A 21,496-nucleotide genomic window follows, 5' to 3' on the forward strand; every position below is an offset into this window, starting at 1 on the left:
GGGCAGTTTAGCAAGACCGTACCTCAAAAAGTAGACAACATGGGGGTTGGGGGGGCAGGGATACAGCCCAGTAGCATGGATGAGGGCTGAGACTTTTTTTTTTTTTTTTTTTTTTTTTTTGGTTTTTCGAGACAGGGTTTCTCTGTGTAGTCCTGGCTATCCTGGAGCTCACTCTGTAGACCAGGCTGGCCTCGAACTCAGAAATCCGCCTGCCTCTGCCTCCCAAGTGCTGGGATTAAAGGCGTGCGCCACCACTGCCCAGCAAGGTCTGAGACTTATTTTCTAGAACTAAAAGAGATTTAGTATGTCACTGAGAGTCACAATACACAACGGTGGGACAGGATAAATGGTTATACTTGGTTCAACAAGGGAGAAATGCCACAGTACAAGCCAGTTTCCCCAGGACATAGGCAAACTCATGGGTTTTAATTCTGAGGATGGTTCTTTCCAGACCTTGCCTGCACCTTCTGGGCCCTGTAGCCGGCTCGTCATCCTTTATCCTTCATGAAGGACCTTCAAGTTTGCTGTCATGTTATCAACCTGCTTCCTGGCAGCAACATTTTGGGGAGCCTGGAATCTTCTTCCATCTTGGGTACCATTCCACGTAGTTAACGGCTACTGAGCTCCGCGGGCATAAAGCTTTAAAGAAGCCTGCGCATCAGCACAGGCGTTGCAGGGACTCATTGGACTCGTCCAAATGTTTTGCAGATTTTCCCAAAGTGATTCTTCCTGAGCCAGGCACAATATTTCCAGTGCTGGGAAGCTGAGACAGGGAGAGCATCAGGAGTTCAAGGCCAGCCCAAGCTACTCCACAGCGTTTTCCTGTGTAGTCCCTGGCTAACCTAGAACTCACTCTGTAGACCAGGCTGGCCTTGAACTTGCAGATCTACCTGCCTCTCCCCAGTACTGGGATTAAAGGTACATGCCATCATGATGGATTCTATCTTCAAAAAAGGAACAAAAATAAACTAACATAAACAAGCCTGGTATGGTGATGTGACACCCAAGTCCCAGCACTTGGGGGGCAGAGGCAGGAGGATCTCTGTGAGTTCTAGGCCAGCCTGATTTTACAGAGCAAGTTTCAAGTTCCAGGAGAGCCAGGGAGCCTGGTGGTTTCTGTTGTTGGTTTTTCTATTTTTGTTGTTGTTTTAATTTTCTTTTTTTGAGATGAGGTTTCTCTGCATAGCCCTGGCTGTCCTGGAACTCTCTGTAGACCAGGCTGGCCTCTGACTCAGTAATTTGCCTGCTTCTGCCTCCTGACTGCAGTGATGAAAGGCGTGCACCTCCACCCTGTAAATCCTGTCTTAAAAAACAAGGCCAAGGCCACACGAGTTCCTTAGAGTCCCCTAAGACTCTAACTGGCAGGTGTAAGAACAACTACTCTTAGCACAGGCTACATTCATAAGGCAAAGTCATAACCCCAGGCACTTAACTCAGCCTGATTAGGAACAGGGCTTCACAGAAGTCGTCGGTTAAGATGAAGTCGAGGACTGTGGCTGAGTGACAAGAGCAGATGCCCAGCAAAAGCGAGGCCTGGCTTCATCCTTAGTGCTACAAACATGAATGAATAAGTGAAAGAATGCAGGGACACATCCATAATCCTCTCCCTGGTAAACTGAGACAGGAGGATTACGACTTCAAGATAAAGCCAGGTGTTTCGGCCCACACGTTTAAACCCAGCACTCAGGAGGTAAAGGCAGGCAGATGTCTGAGTTCCAGGACAGCCAGGGCTACTCAGAAAAAAATTCAAGACAGCCGGGCTTCCATGGTGGAGACTGTCTCAAAACAAACAAAACAAGCTAGCCAATGAACTCAGCGGGGGAGTAGGAATAGGGTGGACCCTTGATCTACAATGACTGGGGCAGTTTGGGTACAGACACGTGCACAAAGGGAACCTCTCCTCGGGGTGAGATCAAGTAGACACTTTTGCAAGCCAAACACTATTAATGGCTGCCAGCAAAACTGCCAGAAAGGAGTGGCGGGGAACCTGTTCTCACAGAGCAGACAGGGGCTGTAGCGTGGCAGGCACCAGAACCGTGAGGCGACTGGTCTAGGCTGGCCTCAGATTCACCAAGAATCACCTTGAAACCTTAATCCTCTTGCCTTCAGCTTTATTATTTTTATAATTTAGTTTTAATTTTTCTGAGTACTGAAGATGGACCTAGAGCCCCAGGCACATTAAGCCAGAACAATCCTAAGCTGTAGCCCTACTTGTAGCTCTGGACGCAGGGTTTTGCTAAATTGCTAAGATTAGCCTTGAATTTGCTGTCTTCCTGTTATAGGTCCCCACTTTCAGCTTTCTTTTTAAAAGAAATATTGCAGTGGAGGGATTTTTTGTTAGCTCTGGAGCTTGAATTCAGGTCCTCAGGCTTAGCTCTGGAGCTTGAATTCAGGTCCTCAGGCTTTCGGGACAAGCACCTTGCCCACTGAGCCATCTTGCCTCTTCCTCTACCCCTCACACAGCTTAATTTTTTTTTTAACAGTTCTTTCCTGCCATATTTCTTTCCTTCTTCTCACACATTACCGTGAGTAGCAAAAAAGCATCCAGGCTTTGCCCTGGAAGTCATTTTAGCATTTGAAAACTCTGTTTTGCATAGAATAACCCTACACAGTCCCACCAAGCTGACCACCAAAGGGACATTCCTCTCTGGAGTGTCCACTGAGAGTATCCAGCTGCTTCTACCAATGTCTCTTCCTCAAGATTCAAGATTTCTGCTGGGTGTGGCCTATCATCCAGTACTCAGGAGGCACAGGCAGGATTGGTGTGAGTTCAAGGCTAACCTGGTCTACACAGTGTGTCCCCAGGCTAGCCAAGGTGGCACTGTGAAACTGTCTCGAAAAGAAAACAACAAATGATGATGTCGTCTCTAAGGCAGTTTAAGATTTTTATAACAGCTACAGCAGTTGGAATTTTCACTTTGGCTACCAGTGTCACTAGCTTGTATGAATTTTTTTATTTTATTTATTTTTTTATTTTTATTTTTATTTATTTTTTTTTTTTTTTTGAGACAGGGTCTCATTATGTAGCCCTGGCTAGCCTGAACTTTCTTATGTGGACAAGGCTGGCCTTGAACACCCCCTGCCTCTGCTTCCTGAGTGCCAACAGCCAACATACCCAGGCCAGCTTCAGTATTTTTACCAAAGGTTGATCAAGGCAATCTTCCCCCCCCCAAAAAAAAAAGGAAAAAAAAAAAAAAGAAAAACAATAATGATATTTTAAAATCAAACTTCACAAAGTTCCTCCATGTCCCCTCTCACCTGCCCACTTCCAGGGCTGTGACTGTAGGTGTGTATCATACCAACATCAGGGCACTTACATTCCAGTTTTCTGCTGGATAACATATAGCAGTTTGTTTGTTTGTTTGTTTTTGAGAGAAAGAGGGTCTTACTATGTAGCTCTGGCTGTCCTGGAACTCACTATGTAGACCACTGGTTTTCAACCCAAGGACCCTTTGGGGTTTGAATGACCCTTTCACAGGGGTAACATTCTGTACACAGATATTTACATTATCATTCATAACAGTACCAAAAGTTACAATTATGAAGTAGCAATGATATAATTGTATGATTAGGGGTCACCACAACATGAGACATTGCATTAAAGGGTCACAGCATTAGAAAGGTGAGAACCACTGCTGTGGACCAAGCTGGCCCCTGACAGACAGCTACCTGCCTCTGTCTCCCAAGTGCTGGGATTAAAGACTTTTACAAGGCTCAAATACAGTGCCTTTAAGCAACTCAGAGCCCTGTGACCTTTACACTTATTCCTCCATCCTCTGCCACCATGGGTGACAACACACCCACAGCCTCTCTTCTTCCTCCACTTTCCCATCTGGCTCAGCATGAGTCCCCAGACAGAACTTCCCTGGCTGACCCTGTGACCTGCATCCAGGGCACTGCCCTGCTGAACACTGCCCTATTTTAACCATGCTCAGTGGCTCTACCACCAGGGAGGAGACAGTATTACTAGTTAGCTAGCAAGTCCCATACAAGAGCTGACTTCCTCCAGCCCTTCAAAACACATCAGACGTTCTGGGTACTGACACCAGCAGCCAAAGCCAAGAGCTGGTAAGTGAAGGAAGAAGGCCAGGTCAGAGGTCATGTTGGAAATAGGGCAGGTCAGAGGTCATGTTGGATATAGAGTCTGGCTGTGATGCAGTCACAACAAAGTCTGCAGATGATGTCACAGGAGTTCAGTAAAGGGGAACTCTTGATCCCATCCCATCCAAAGCAAAGGGCTTGGTTTGTATACCAGCAGGAGGTAGGCCTCCCCTGGGGAGAGGGGGAGATGCTGAGAGAACAGGGCGGAGTGACTGACCCCCTTCATCCTGGAGTGGAAAATCTGGGTACAAGCCACAGAGCTACTGCCATGGTTGTTTTCAGACCCTCTTGATAGTCCATAATGGTACTTTTTAAAAATTACATTTATTTATTGGGTGCGTGCCTCTGTGTGTGTGTGTGTGTGTGTGTGTGTGTGTGTGTGTGTGTGTGTGTGTGTGGTGTGCCACAGTGCATGTGTGGAAGGTCAGGTCAACTTTCAGAGTCAGTTCTCTCCTCTCTCCATCCGGGTCCCAGGGATCAGATTCAATAGACAAACAGATATCCCTATGTGATATGTGTATGTAATTCACAATTCTCCTCAGTGCTGGGTTTACAGTTGTATACTACTGTGTCTGGCTGTCATAATTACACCGTTTTTGTAGAGACATGGTCGCATATATACAAGGTTGGCCCCAAACTTGCTATATAGTCAAGGGTGAGCTTGAACTCCTGGTTCTCTTGCCTCCACTTCCCAAGTTTGAAAATTACAGGTGTGTGCCAGCCACCATATCTGATCTATGTAATGATGGGGGTTGAACATAAGACTTTGTGCATGCATACATCCCTGGTCCTTGCAATTATACTTTATTTATAACAATTTTTTTTTTTTAAGTTTTTCAAGACAGGGTTTCTCTGTGTAGCCCTGGCTGGCCTCGAACTCAGAAATCTGCCTGCCTCTATCTCCCAAGTGCTGGGACTAAAGGCGTGTGCCACCACCGCCCGGCTTATAACAAATTTTTAACAAATTAATTTATAACAAATCAGCCCTAGAACCAAGCCTGCAACCCCAGCTTCTTGGGAGGCTGAGGCAGTGTGATCTAAAGTTAATGGCTTGTATGGACTACAGAGTGAGGTCAAGGCCAACCTGGGCAACTTGTTGGGTCTCTGTCTCAAAATAAAGAACAGGAAAGGCCAGGGCTGTAAGAATGTGTGCCCAGCATGCACGAAGCTCTTGATTTCCAGTGCCACTCAAATCCAAAACAAAAAACAAAACTGCCCCCTCAGAAGTTAGTGGCTAAAAAAATCACATTACCTCAGTTTCTGTTGACACGAGTCTGAGCTTAGCTTAGTTGAGTGTCTGGTTCCTGGGCTTCCGTGAGACTGTTATCACATGCCCAGCCTAGGATCTCAAGGCTCTGCCCTGACTGGAGAGCCCTCTTCTAACCTCAAGTATGTGTCTCCTGGCAGGCCTTAGCTGATCTGCTTCCAAGTTTACTCTCGTGGTTGGCTTCAGGTCTGTGGCATCCTCCGTAGTTGCCTAAGAGCCCTTATGACTCAGCAGCTAGTGACAGGATCAAGGCTACATCCTGAAGTGGTTTTGTTTTTGAGATAGTGTCTCATATAGCCCAGGCTGGTCAGATCTTACTAGATAGCCCAAGGATGCCTTTGAATTTCTGATTTTCCTGACTCTACTTTCTGAGAGCTGTGATCACAGCCATGTTTCTAGGGTTCTTTATGATTTCACCTTGCCTGTCACCTCTGTCACAGTGCACTCACCAGGAGGAAGTCACTGAATCCAAGCCACATAAAGGAGGGCTTCACTTACGGGAGTGACTGTACCAGGAAGTGGCCTCATCAGAGACATTTCTGAGTTCCGTGTTATTGGGATCTGGCAAACACTGATCTGAGCCTTTTACCTGCATGGCCTCACTTAATCCTCATGCTGACCTATGGCAGAGGTTAACAGTGCTACCACTTGCAGACATGGGGACAGGCTCCAAGTGGCTAAACTACTTGCTCACGCCCATGGACTATGATCCAGCAGTTCGTAACCTGTGAGTCACATGTCAGATATCCTCCATATCAGGTGTTTACATTATGATTAATAACAGTAGCAAAATTATAGTTATGAAGTAGCAACGAACTAATCTTGTGGTGGTGGGGGCACAACTTGAACTGTATTAGGGGTTGCAGCGTTAGGAGGAAAGATGTACCCTGTGAACAAACCTGTATTTCCACGGCCTTCGATGTAGGGGCTCCTTCTCGGGAGCCTTGAGAGGAATCAGGGTTGTGCAGATCCAGTGGAGCTGAACTGGTGCCAGTCAGAGGGTTGGAAACCCTGAATTTCCTGAATGCAGAGTTCAGGATCAGGGCTGGGAAGATGGGGCACGTGCCTGAAGGGAAAAGGGAAACTTGAAATGGCTGGATGCGTGAAATTCTCCCTCCTTCCCTGAGGACAGGACAGAAGAAGCAGGGATCTGGAAGCAAATCTTAGTGCTGACAATTGCAATCAGAAGTATTACACTTCACTGGGCACGCCTACTATCCAGGCCCTCAGGAGGGAGAGGCAGGCAAATCTCTGAGTTCGAGGCCAACCTGGTCTACCACAGAAAAAGTTCCAGGACAGCCAGGGCTACATAGAGAAACCCTGTCTTAAAACAAACAAATAAAAAAAACAAATAGAAAACAAACAACAAAAAGTACTACACTCCTTGTACAGGGCTGTGTAAAGGTAACAGGTCCTAGCAACTATTATACCAAAATCTGTGGGCCGTTACAACGTGGACATATACAACATGCTGTCCTAAGTCTTACTGGCCTGAAACAGGAAGATTTCTCAGCTTCTGAAGGTGGTTTGGGTTGTTATTCTGCTTGTCTCATTGGGACTCTCTAAGCATGACATTAGCTGTTGGTCAGCGGAACTGGAGCATTCGAGACCTCACTTACTGGAATTTGGAAGGGAAGCTGGGAACTGTCTATGCACTTCCAATCCTTCAGTGGTCTAGCCTGAGCCTTTTTTTTTTTAACGTCTAGGCTGTTCTGAAACATATGTAGTTGAGGATAACCCTGAACTTTTAATCCTCCTGCCTGCACCTCTGAAGTGATAGGATTAGAGGTATAAGCTGCCACCATATCTGATCATACATAGCCTGTGTACCCCCTTCGTTTTTCATGTCTGTGTATGCACAGATGCATATGTCTGTGGAGGCCTGAGGCTGGTATCAGGGATCATGGTCCATTGCTCCTTCATTTATTCATTGAGTCAGGAGCTCACTCATCAATATGGCTGGTCTTGCTAGCCTGCTTGCTCTAGGGACCTGCCGGCCGCTCAGCATGTCTGTGGGTGTAGGGGACCTCACCTTTGGTCTCCATGCTTGTACCGTGAGTGCTTTAACCACTGCCATTTTCCATGTCTGTCTGTCTTTACTGGGAGTCATGTTCCAAGTGAACAAAACCAGAAGCTGCCAGATGGCTCCAAACACAGAGAATCTGATGGAGGGGTAAGGACACATTATAAAGGCTGTGGACATAAGGACATTTTTGGTTTTTTACTGAGATAGGGTCTCACTGTGTATCCCCGGCTCATCTGGAACTCTTTGTAGACCTGGCTGACCTAGAACCCAAAGAGATCCTCCTGCCTCTGTCTCCCGAGTGCTAGGATTGGAGGTGTGCACCAGCATGCCCAGCACAAGGAAATTTTCTAAGTCACAATAACTTGCCTTGGGGTCCTCAAAAAGACAAGTTATGAAGGGCCTTGAAGGTAGCTAAGTGGTAGAGTACTTGCCTAGGATGTGATGCCCTCGGGTCCGACGCCCAGTACCCATTTCCCAAAAGTGGGCCTATGTTTGAATTACGAAGAAGTACTTAAGTTAGCTACCTATGATGGTACTAGTACTGGGTCCTGGGCTCCAGTGAGAAAGGACTGCAAAGTGTCTGAGAAAGGGTCTCCACTGCAGGACACTGGGCTGAATAATGGCCAGTTTTGATGCAATCAGCAAGAGAAGTGGCAAAACTTAAAACACTGGAAAACCCAGTTAAAACAACCTGACTGTCTATGAAATTGAATTTAGGCTGCTATTGCAGAGGGATTGAATAAAATTGTGGACATATGCTGTTCTAAAACAGGGTTTGTACTCCAAACAGAACTCATTAGTGAGCCTCAAAATTAATTTAGGGGCTCATGATCCACATTTAAAAAAATACTAAAGCCAGGGGCTGAGGAAGATAGTTCAGTCTGTAAAGGGCTTGCCTTGCAAAAGAGTCCCAGAGTTCATCTGAGAACCCACATTAAACAGCCAGGCGTCGGTGGCACTTCACTGTTAATCCCAGGGCTGGGGAGGTAGAGACAGAAGGATCACTGGGGCTTGCTGGCCAGCCGGACTAGCCTAACAAGTGAGTTCAAAGTTCAGTGAGACACTGTTTCTCAAGGGAGGTGGATGACGTTTCTGAGGATGACACCTGAGGCTATCCTCTGATAAACACACACCACACATAATGCATACCCCACACTTACATACACCTCACCTACACATACCACACACATACACAAGCACAGATACACATGCATCCGTAGGCAGATAAGTAATAGTACTTGAGAGGCTGACATTGGAGATTTGTAAGTTCAAGGCCAGCCTGTATTATATCATGAACTCCAGGTCAGCCAGAGGTACATGGTGAAACTCTCTCAAATAAATGAATGAATAAAAGCACAGCAGAGAAGGCTATCTTTCTTGATTTTTTTTTCACTTATATACATAAATGTTTACATGTGTGTTAGATAGAAAATACCAGTAAATATCTTTCTTAAAAGTTGTGGTCAAAGTCTGAAAGCCACTGGTGTAATGGGTGCTGGTGGAGGTGGCTCCAGGATATACTAATAAGAAACATCTGTGGCTGGGCCTGGTGGCGCACACCTGTAATCCTAGCACTTGGGAGTTGGAAGCAGGAAGAACAGGAACTCAATGTCACCTCAAATATACAGCAAGCAGAACACAGCCAGGACTACCTAAACCATACCCATCCCCAAAACAAAAATAGCCAGGCATGGTGGCATACCCATTAATGCCAGCACTGAGGAGGCAGAGGCAGCCTGGTCTTTATAGAGAGCTTCAGGCCAGTCATGGCTACTGTGAGACTCTGTCTCAAAATCAAAGCCAATCAAACAAACAGAAAACAAAGAAAAGAAACTGTGTTGATATCTGTGTTGAGGGCTAGAGAGATGACTCAGCAGTTAAGAAATCTCAGCACCCACACCAGGCAGCTCACAACCACCAGGAGCTCCAGCCTCCAAGGCATCTGATACCCTCTTTCTGGCCTTCTAGGGCACACGTGTGTGCACAGACATACATGTAAACACACACACATACATATAAACACACACAATACATACCTACACATACACACCATACATACACACACCATATACATGCCACACACACATACAACACACACACATATTCCACACAAATACATACCACACCCACATTCACACACTACATGCACATATACACTACACACATATGCATGCACACACACACACAAACCTTAAAAAAAAAAGAAGAGAATAAAAATGGCAGTTCTGTTATCTGTTCAGTTCTGCTCTGTTCTACGAGGTTTCAAACAGAGGGAAATGTGAACAATAAGGTTTCCTTCCTAGACACTAAACTCCCTAATTGGAATCCCGTAAAAGGAACAAACAGGGTGGATGTGAGCTGGAAAGGCTTGTGACAGAGCTGGCTTATCTTCCAGTTGGCACAGCTCTATCTCAGAGGGCAAGCTTCAGGTTTCAGGGATCCATATCACCTGACACCAAATTATATAAAATTTTAAATATGTGTGTGTGTATACACATATGTGTGTGTATGTATATATATACACACATATATACATATATATACATGTGTATATATATGGATATATATATATATATATATATATATATATATATATATATATATATATATCTCCATTCATGTGTCCCCCTCCCCCAGTGCTAAGGATGGGCCCCAGGACCACCTTTGTCATGCTGGGTAGACATTCTCACCCAACACCATCCCTAAATCTCTCCAGTTTTGTAGTGAAAACAGGGTCCTACAGGTTTCCCAGGCGGGCTTTGAATATCTGATCCTCTTGCTTCAGCCTCTCAAATGGCTGAATTAAATACAGGCCATGGCTCCAGGCTTAGCCGACATAAATCAGCAAAGCAGCTTTTCTCCACTGGAAAGCATGTTTTGTGAGTGTGGGCTCCCTGTAGTACCCACTGCTCACTCTCTAGGCACTAGATCAGCACCTCCACATGAGCTATGATTGGCTGGGGGACTGAGCCTGGTGGGGGTGGGGAAAGGAGCTGCCTCCCACTGACTATATTTGATAAGCTGTTTGCACCTGGGTCAACTCTTCTAGTTGGGTCCTACCCCATCCTGATCCTTTCCCCAAATACCCCTCTCAGAAAGTCTGCTGTTACTACTCAGTTAGACAGAGCAGTGTTACTGCAGCTCAGGGGCACCAAGGCAGCAGCACTGTAGAGGTGAGATCGGGGTCACTGTGGTAGGCAGCCTTGGAAGTACCTCGTTGCTCACACAGATCTGGTAGTAGTCCAGGCCTGTGACCCAGGTTTTTCAGGAAGCTTGAGACAGGAGGACAGCAAGTTAAAGACCTGTCTGAGTTCCCAAGTGAGTTCAGGGCCAGCCTGGACGACTCAGTAAGAGCCTTTCTCAAAACACAAAGAAGAGGATGGAGGATGTAGCTCACTGGTACAGCTTACCTACTGTGAACAAGCCCTAGACTAAGTCACTAGAACTGGGCGGGCAGGTAGAGGGCAGGAAGTGTGTTATTCTTAAAGGATCAGGCTGGACTTGGGGTACACACACCAATAGCACTGGAGATACCAATACTACAGATGTGGGTTACAAGATTACATACAATGAGCAGTCATTAACCAAGGGGTCCTCAAAATGTCATCTGAGCTTAAGGAAGAAATGAAGACACATAAAAATATGGCTACTTTTCTTTCTTTTTTTTTTTTTTTACTTTGAACATTAGCATGAAGTTGGTTACCGTACACATCCAAAGGCCCAGCAAGTTGGAAAAAAATCATTAAATGGCACACCTTGTACCAGAGTCTTAATAAGAATAAAATATACAATGCTACATTGAGTGGTTAAAAATACACAAAAAAAGTAGTTTTAACAATCTATAAATTTTTATACTTAAAATCATGATTGAGTTGAAATAAAAAAAAGTGCATTTCCATTGCTAAAAAAATAATATTGGTATAGTTAACACAGGGAAGAAAATCATCACACCGGGGATCTGACAGGATGCTAGGAAAAAAGATGACTAAGGGAAGCCAAGCATTTTGGACCAGTTCAGAGTCCACCTAGCTCCATCCATCATGCAGCCCCCTGGGCCAAGCAGCCCTGCTCTCCCTTCTTCCCATCATAATAGACTCTGTCCTACTGACCACTCACCCCCCCAACCCCAACTAATCTTTACAACATGACAGGTGCCTTCCCTCACTGAGTCCCAATTTGACCTTCAACACCCTCTACAGAGGTAAGGGAGAGACACTGTCCCATTCTAGATTAGACATAGTCTTAAATCTTCTTGACCTTTTGCAAGCAGGACTGGAACCAAGCAGCTCCTGCCTTCTGACACTCCTCTGGACCAACATTCAACAGCAAGCTTTGTAAACCTAAGGCTAAGGATTCCTGGCAAGAAAACTGGACTTCCTTTAAGAAATGAGAAAGTGCAAGTGACTTCAGGACTGAGGGGACAACACCTGGCCACCTGCTACCCAACCTGGTCATAGCTTCCCTTCCACTTCTGCCTGGGCTGAAATTACAAGAATCCCCCACTCTGCATCTGGCATTGCGCAGGCTCTTGCTGGGGGAAAAGGGACCAGGAAGCAATCAGTAGGAGAGGCCCTTCCACAGGTAGATGCTTCTTGACCCTACAAGGTAAATGTTCTCAGGCTGGTGTTTTCCTGAGTGGATATCCAACTGTTCCTCTGAAGACACTGCAATGGGCACAATCAAAATTCCCAGAGAGCAGAAGAGGGGCAGGAGCCCAAAGACAAGCAACCAGTGCAGAGGGCCAGGCCTGAGGGGTGCCTGCTCTGGGATGCCTTCCCACCCATCCTAGTGGAAGACCTGCTTTTGGTGTCAGATAGCCACCTGAAGCAGACAAAGTGAGAGAGTGTTTACTCACACATATGCCAGAGGTCCCCACTGCTGTCACAGATGTGACAGGGCAGGCTGGACTGCAAGAGGATTTGGAGGGTGGAAACAGGGAGGAGGGTCACTTTAGCTCTGCATTTAGTAAATAATGGAGCCTTTATGATAAGGGCTGGCTTTCAGTCTCACATAACCAATATTAACAAAGGCTTGTTGGTAATGCTGCCCAATGAGCCACACGGACCTCAGACACAGGACTCCATTTCTGCTCTCATCACCTTGCCTGAGTAACTGCTCAACTTAGTGGTCCAATATCAGTGAGCCAAGGGATAGCCCAGAAGAGACTTAAAAGCTAAGAAGAAAGTACTTCATCGCCCCTTATGGCCAAAACAAGTACTGCAGAGGAAACAAAAACCAAAAACAACCCCCACCCCCCCACCCCCCATATTCTGGAAGATAATTCACCTGGTTTTCTGAGGCCACGTTTCTAGTAATACCATTTGAGAAGTAAACACAGACATTACACTACACCGTTTATTTCTTCTCAACTTAATCCAAGTGAGTACTCACGTATATTTTCCAATGCAGCCAGAGTCTCAAGTCTATGCAGGGTGTGGGTGAGACCCTGTGTCTGGCTACCTGGCCCCCTACATGGTAAGGCAGATGGAAGAGGCTATGTTCATTCAGGGGAGCCAGAGATACAGAAACAAGCCACTGCTTTCTTCTTAGACCACACAGGTAGGCTCTTGCCTTCCTCGACTGAAACCATCAGATTTCCTTTCGACATTAAGCAGAAACCCAGCTTCCATCCCCTTTTGAGCATCTCTATTCCTATAAAACCATTTTCAAGTAATTTGTCACATCCTTAATCTCACCAGAGAAGCTCAAATAGGATGAAGGTAACCGGGAGTTAGTGACGAGGGAACCTCTGAGGGCAAAAACTCTCTGATATTTGACCAAAAGTATCCTGATGAAGACACAAAACAACAGCCATCCTTCTCAGAGGGTATTCATCTTCCCAGTGACAAACAGATATGGTTCTTCACTATCCAAATGCCTGGGACACTGGAGAGAAAAGTAACCAATTTAAAAGCAGATACCCAGTTCTCAAGACTGACTGTTTAGTCAGCAATGGGCAACGGCAAACATGAAGAGTCCTTTGGAAACTTGCTAATGACTCCTGCAGTACAGACTCTACCTCTTACAGTCTGCACACTGCTCTCAATCTAAACAGCCAGTGAACCATCCCAATGTCTCGACTTCTATATTTTCAAACCAATTCTCACAATCTGGTACTGTCCCACCAATCAACCCCTGTCTATTCCCAGACAAAAGGATGAAAAAATGTATCAACAGCCTGCCTTTCAAGACTCCTGCCTCATGCAACCGTCAGTCTTGGATGCCTTAGTACTAATAACTGGAAGGAAAGATGCAAGAGACTGTAAGTCAGAAAGCAAAGACTTTGACTAAGGTCAAAATACTCATTAGTGTTCATCTGCCTACAAAAAAACCAATCCAGTTTCCTCACTAAAGAGTTCATCTGTTCTCACTTTAGGCGGGAACAATCAACCCATTACATAGCACAAACTTTAATTTGGGATATGAAGACCAGCCAGCTGCTAGAGTCATTTTTATCAACGAAGTGCACACACTACACACAGAGCACACCTAAGCTCCCCTTTCCTCTGTCCTTCATATATTAGACATCAATCACACTTTTTAGAAAAGAAAACAAAAAAACTGGGTTTACGGGGGGGACAGGTGGCTGACGAGAGGGGCTGATCAAACATCAAGAAAGGACTTTTGTTAACCCCAGAGAACACTTTTCTATTCCCATGACTAAGCTAACATCATGGGAAGAACCCTGTAAATGTTTATGAAGGAGGATGTGCACCCCAGCAGCAGTCTGCATTCCTTTAGTTTGAAGGGTAGGAAGACTTCAGAGGAGAAAAGGATGGCCCAGAGACACACTGAGTGACCTTTGATTTGTAAAGGAACAGCTGGTCTGTGGTCAAAGACTAGAAGGTGAAGGACAGATGGCTCTAGTCCAGAGGTATTGTGTTGGGGGGAATAAGATACAAAGAAGCTACAAAGGTGACCCAGTGAGTGACAAGGGGCAACAAAACACAAATGTGTTCACAATTCTCAGCCAGGTTTTAGAAAGTTTGTAGTTAAGTCCTTTGGAATAGGGTCAATTCCAATACTCATGGAGAGCGAAGCAATCAGAGGTAGGATTCCGACCAGGACAGAGGTTCCAGGGTATGGGCTTTTTGAAGGCACTGGAGAGCAGAGTGATTGAGACAGTAGGGGATCAGACAGACAGGTGCTCAGGTCTCTGTGCTACAGTAACAGAAACAACTCCAGGAACACTGTCCTGATACACATCAACCAGGAGCCCTGAGTTAACAGGTGGAGAGAGGCCCACTTTATAACAACATGTCCTCTAATAAGGGAACAAAAAGAAGGAGTTTGTTTTCAGAATATGTAGGTCTGTACAGTAGTTTTGGATTAAACATGTAATTTTTTGAATGATATGGCATCTGGTTCTTTAAACAAATTTACTGAAGCTAGAGCTTCAAAGTTGGAACATTAGAGGAATTTGACTTTCCTTGGAGTCTTGGGAACACTATCCTCTAAGGGGAAAGGTCTGACTATAAGTCTATAAAAAGATCTAGTGAGTACAGAAGTACTCAGCTGCGAGGGTGGACACACTGACGGCTTTTATGGCTTCCATACAAAGTGTAGCAAGGGTCTCTGGGCTGCTTTATCGAGGTAGTTCCGGGCTGGAAGGTCAGCATTGCTTCTCAAGAATGCTACAGATAACAGAGTCAGATTAGCTAGTGAGTTGTTATTGCATGACGATGCCACTGTTTCTAATGGCTTATGATCTTTTATTCCTGAAAAAGAAAAGAAAATGGAGAGAGAGAAAATTCTCCTGGAAAATTTTCTAACTTGGTTTAAGTAAAGAAAAAACTTAAAATCTGATAATTCTTTGCTCAGCTTTAGAATTTTAAGAATCCCAACTGATTTTTTTTAAGTTGATAAAATGGTTAGATCTAACATGTCCTCTCTTTTTATGATGGCCTCTACATGCAGAACAGCACCAAAGTCTCTGTCATGTGGACCACCAAAGTAACAGAAGTGGTGTTTTTCATACAGTAACTTAAACAAAGGGGCTCCTTTAACTTTTAATGGTAGATTTAGTTTTTCTCTCTTTAAATACAAAAACTCGCTTATTATAGTGTTTTCCTAACCAAAATCTCCAAGAGGGTGTAGATCCATATATATGTATGTGCACATTCATGAGTGCATGCGCGTGTACACGTACACACACACACACACACATGCACACACACATGCAAACATGCCTCTGCAGTGGAGTTCTTTCTCTGCTTCATTGTCTCAAAATTTAAATCTTCCAGGGAAATAAAGATGAAACTAAACATATGTCTACTCAACAATAATAAAACTGAAAAAGATTTTCAAGAAGTTAAAAATTCAAAACTTCAAAGATTTTGCCTCTGGTTAGAAGAAGTGGGGGTGTGGGTGGGGGTTGGGGTATATGGGCTAGGGGCTAGCTCAGAAAGATACTGTTGACAGATGAGGGTGTCAGACTGGACAGTTCTGGAAAGGTCCATGCTGAAGGACTGATTATGAGGGTTATTAAGACAGTACCTGGAAATGATTTTCAAAGGTTTCTTTGAACCTTATTAAAGTTTTATGTGGAGACTTCCCCATTTGCTAAAAATAAGAATCAAGTCAAAATAATATACAAAAAAAAAAAAAAAAAAATGAAGCCATGTGCCTTTAAATGGTTCCTCTTCTTTTCATTCAGTTTTAAAATATAACCCAGTATGAGCCTGACTCAATTTGAGAGCAGCAGCCTTTCATTAGGCTAAAAAAGTTTGTATACAAATGATAAATCTATGAGAAGAAAACAAAAGATGCACAACTCAACCTTCAAAAATGTAATGCCAACACAAAAACATTCTTGTGGAAGCCAGGCAGGGTGGAGCAGGTACCCATAAGCCCCCCGCTCTTGGGAAGCTGAGGTGGAGGGAGTCATGGTTTGAGGCTAACCATGGTCCACATCCACTGGGGAGTTCAGCTCCAGCTTAGGTATTTAGTGAGAGATCCTTTCTCCAAAAAAAAAAAAAAGAAGAAGAAGAAGAGGAAGAGGAGGAGGAAGAGGAAGAAGAAGAGGAGGAGGAGAAAGAAAGAAAGGAAGGAAGGAAGGCAGGAGCAAATGAAGGAAGGAAAGAAAGAAGGAAGAGAACAAGAACCCCAACAACAACAAAAATCCTGGGTGGGCTGATTGTTGGAAGTAACTCTCCTTTAGACTCAGCACTTAGGCTGTGAATTCAAGGCTAGCCTGGTCTACGTATAAGTAAGTAATCCTTGCAACAACAAAAGCCTTTGAAGATAGTACAGAATGGTGTAATGAGAAAGCCTTGATTTAAAATCTGTATTCTGAAATGTGGTGATGTATTTATGAGATAACAGTACAGACACGGGCCTAGAACTCAAACTCTTCCACGGTCTTCTTTCTTAGACAGGCAACAAGAACAGAACAGGTTCTACAGAACTCACGGGGCACCTCTGCATATGTGGGCGAGCGCAGCACACATGGCGGCTTTTACCTTAGAAGCTAGCAGACCCCAAGCACACTGTCAACCCTGAGTTTGAGTCTTCAGCACGTTAAAGCTGATGCACCTGCACGTTTAAGGCATGATCCTGTGGTTTCTGACTCAGAAGCATTTGTTACAGATCCCATTTGCATATGCCCATTATTCGTACATGACACTTTTGAGAGTCATTTTTTTAGAGCAGGCTTCTCGAGTCAGGGAAGATATACTTATCCAGAAAAAAACAAATTGGCATTTCTACATTGTTTCACATTTCAGTAAGAATGACAGAGTGTAGTAGGGATAAGCCACTGTTTTAAATTCTTTTTTTCTGCTTCTGTTAAGGATGGCGATGCTTACTGACTTGCTATTGGGTTTCCTATGAAGAGGACAGTTTCTTATGGCTATAGTCATTTGAATAAAGAAGTCAGAATTGACTACCTGAATTTTTCAATGATTATTCATAGTATAACCATAGAATGGTTTTAATTCAACAGCCTCAAGTCTAGAATTCAGAATCTCTGCCTCATATTGTAAAATCATTTAGTATAAAATAAGGTATAACCAATTAACTTAGCTACAATTTATACCTTTTTGATAAAAAATATTTTAATATTTTAATCATGAAATATTGATATGTCTAGATGAAAGTGTGGATTTGCAGACTTCTCACAGGAGGCAAAGGAAACTGTGGAGGTAAATGGGGGGTGACTTCTAAGTCACGACATTCAAAAAAGGAATCTGCTTCCTTGTTTGCCTTGGGTATATGAGGGCTCCAAGAATGTATATAAATATTAAAAATACCATTCATTAAAATTCATAGCTAGAAACTGTAGGGAAAGTGTGTCCTGAGATACTTTCTTGACTCGGCACACAATTTTTCCTATGTTTACAGAAGACAAGGGCAAAACTGGAGTAAATCTAGAAATAGTAAACCAAAAAAAAACTAATTTAGAGTGTGATACTTAAAAGCAGGAACCTAACCTCAGTCCAGAGTCTGTGTGTCCCCACTGCAGAGTTAAGTAGCCAGAAAAAAAGTGCGTGACGTATATCTGCACATTTAATATCAAAGATAAATAAATAACAGCTAAGGTTCTGATTTAGGAGCCTGAGGGTAGAGAGATGAGGAGAGGGGGAAGGCAGTGACCATTCTTGGAACTCAGCCTCTGAGGAGAAGAAGACGAGCACAGAACATGGAGCTGTGCCGTGTACACGGCAGCTGACTGAAAATACCATGTTAGCCCCTCTCTTTGGCCTTCCATATAATCCACTCCAGAATGACCACGCTCTGTGGAAGTGCCCTAAGTCTTGACCAAGTAAGCTGCCACTCCTCACCTAAGATGCTGCGGTCTCCCTCCTCTGCCGAGGCAGGCAGCAGTATCGAGGGTTTCCTCTCACTACAGTTTAAATGGCAGATACTCATCAACTGTGGACATCCACACTTTAGAGACCGCAGATGTTTTAAAACTCAAAAGCCAACTTGTCTTCTCATCCACATTTCTCAGTCACTATCAGCAATTATGTTTATGATTTCAATTCACCATATTAACTTCTTCTAACAACTCTTGGAAAACACAGGAACCTCAAGTAAGAGATTCCAATTCATCTTCCCCTAACAGCTGAGCACAACACAGTTCCTAAGAAAAGCGAGAAACAGATGTGATCCAAGGAAACGCCACATCCTCCTGAGGGTACTCATTCACAAATGCCATTCACATTTGCAAACCCGGCTAACTCTGGGTGACCCTATTCCCTCGCACCATCCCGCTGAATCCACAGTGTAGTCCAAAGGGACACCAGTGTTGGGTGTATCCATGAGCCCAATGGACTGAATGTCCAGCAGAGGCTTTCAATTCACTGAGGACTGACTTTGTACTGAACCTTGCTTTTGTACCTGATCTGCTGACCTGCTCAGATCCATCCAGTCTCAGAAGCACCTTTGAGTTGTACGGATGTAAGAATACATTTGAAATAGAAGTTATTATATGCATCTTTAAGAATCACATTTTGATGATTATAAAAATTTATCTATTTTACAACATGGGTTTAGCTACACTGAAAAAATTACACAGCTTATTGAAATACATCTCATTTTAGAAACAGACTACTAAAGTCTATACAAAAACTCTAAAATAATTTCTGTAGTAAAATAAAGAGTGTGTTAAAAGAGCTACACAAAGAAGAAAATTCCCATCTTCTCTATAATGCTTGATATTGTGTGAAACGCGGCCAGCTCGACTCTGCAGCCAGCACCAAAAGCTGAAAAGAATTCATTACAATACACAGTGATACAGTTAATGCTCCAGATTAATCTCACAGCCTTCCCGATTAGTATAAAGGAAACCAGGCCCATCCCCTCTTTGAGGAGAAGACCGGGATATAAAAGCAAGCATACCTCATCCGCTGATATGAAATTATAAAATCCCACAGTCACAGTATCTGAAATTTATAAAAGTCATCAGAAAATGCAAGCAAATTGGGCTTTAGTTCGGTGGTTCCCCTGGTTTCAAGGGCAGTCTTCTTCTTCACTCCCTCAGGTCAGTCTGATGGCTCACCAGGACAATGGTGAAGGCCCTGAAGGAGGCCATGGAGACAGGAAGATCCCAGAGAAGTACAGCTGCACCCCTTCTGCCAACTCACCGCGGGGATGACACTGGCTGGTGCTAATGATGCTGGGCCTGGGCTGCGCTGTTCTTCTCTGCCAGGTGCCTGAGAAAGGTGTCCTCGCTCTGGCTTCTGTGGTTTAGGGGCTCACTCTTGAAGAGGGCTGGAGGTGGGGGCAGGTGAGGCACAGGAGGGATGGGAAGGTGGTGCGGGTGGTGTGGATGCGTGTGAATGTGCAGGTGCGAGAACGGGTGCGGGACAGGTCTTGAGGGAAGCGCGCCACCCACGGGGTTCATACTGACTGCAGGGGCTGGACTGGTGGGAGTGTTGGCCACGGCTGGAGCGGGAGCAGCTGGAGCTGAGGCCAGTGGGATCTGGACAGCTGGCGGCACATTCACTGGGCTGGTCACTCGGAAGCACTTCTCCTTGTGGGCCTTTAGCATGTTGGAAAAGCGGAACCGCTGACCGCACACATCACAGGGGTAGGGCTTCTCGCCTGTGTGAGTTCTGCGGTGCCTCTTCATGTTGGGTCGACTGGTGAAGCTTTTGCCACAGATTTCACAGATAAAAGGTTTCTCTCCTGAGATGAGCACAGACAAACAGGGTTGGTATTCTAGGTGTAAAGATGGGCACCTGCCAATCATGCTCTCCCTGGAGCATTTTGTCTCCCAAACTGACACTTTGCATGTTACAGCAGGCACATACACAACTTATAAGCTAACATGCTGGTAAGGAAAGAGGAGGGAAATCAGTGTGGATGTTGCAGGTATGGCGTGCCCTATGGCCATGGCCTATGGACACCTTGTCTGAAATTTTACCACTTCATGTGCCAGTTCACTGTGGCTTCAGCTACCACCCCATTCCCTTACAACAGGCTAACACACTCTAGATTGTGTATTAAGAGTTATTCAGGGAACCTGGCTCTATTTCAATCACTACATCTGGTAGCTTTCCATTCTCACCGCAACTATATAAGGTAGTACACTATCCCTATTGTCTGAGGGATAATATCTTGCCCAAGGTGATCTGTTAAACACAGTCAAAGTTAGGAACACTGAAGTCCAGCTCGACATAGAATCCACAGCACTTCCTACCCTACTTCTTCTACATGCATGAAAGAATCCATTTTCTTACATTTTTTTCCTGTAACTCCCATAACCAGGAGCAAACACCTCTTTACCCACACCACAGTTCAATCTTTCTCTTAGTCTGGAAGAAAGCTGGATCTCTTTCTTATTCTAGAAGAAAGTGGATCTCCTATTGCCTCCTACAGAATCTAGAACCCTACCCTACCCTACCCATCCACTTACAATTCCTAAGAGACACAATTCAAGAGTCAGATGGGGCCAGCTACCCCTTGCTGAAGGACCTTTCCTCCCTATGACTGACACATCTTTCTGGTTGACTTCTGAGTCTAGCTTGTCTCCTTTTTAATCCATTTCTTCCTATCTTTTCTTTGTCCCATTTTATTTTATTTTACTTTATTTTGAGACAAGGTTTCATTATGAATCTTAGGCTTAGAACTCAAGACCTTACCTCAGCTTCCAGAGTGTTGGGATTCCAGGTATAAACCACAGTACCTGACTCCTCTAATCATCCCTTTAGAGACAGGGTCTTGTGCATCCCAAAAGCACATCTTAAATGTCCTATGTATGAAAGGATGACCTTGAACTTCTAATTTTCATGCCTCTGCCTCCCAAGTGCTGGTATTACAGGCTTTTGTCACCATGCTCAGTTTTCCTTTAATTATCTTAGACACCTCAAATATGGCCAGTGAAGACATATGGGTGAAGACACTTGCTGCCCAGCCTGAGCACTGGGTTCCCTGACCACTACAAACGCTCCACAGTACAAGTTCATCCCCACCCCCAAATAAATATTTGTAATCAACAGTCAAACAAACAAACAAACAAACAAACCCTTCAATCTGTCTGAGAGAACTGCCACTGGAAACAACTATATATAGTATAAAAATATAACTATTAACATTTGATCTGTATAAAGACATCTATAATCTATTAGTAAAGTAAAACAAGCACATTAGGAAAGTAT

At 44.4% G+C, this 21,496-nt stretch overlaps 1 protein-coding gene across 3 annotated transcripts in view; it reads right to left on the bottom strand.

The window, feature by feature from the left end:
- Nucleotides 1–11,041: 11,041 nt before the first annotated feature.
- The window catches only part of Znf652 (zinc finger protein 652), a 56,949-nt gene continuing 46,494 nt past the window's right edge, over nucleotides 11,042–21,496 (bottom strand). For all 3 annotated transcript variants that reach the window (XM_076935926.1, XM_034508014.2, XM_076935925.1), the window contains exon 6: nucleotides 11,042–20,024. In XM_076935926.1, coding sequence (XP_076792041.1) covers nucleotides 19,504–20,024 — 521 coding nt within the window. In that variant the 3' untranslated portion in view covers nucleotides 11,042–19,503. The remainder of the gene's footprint in view (nucleotides 20,025–21,496) is intronic.

The sequence above is a fragment of the Arvicanthis niloticus genome, chromosome 6, assembly GCF_011762505.2.
Source record: "Arvicanthis niloticus isolate mArvNil1 chromosome 6, mArvNil1.pat.X, whole genome shotgun sequence".
NCBI classification, from domain to species: Eukaryota; Metazoa; Chordata; class Mammalia; order Rodentia; family Muridae; genus Arvicanthis; species Arvicanthis niloticus.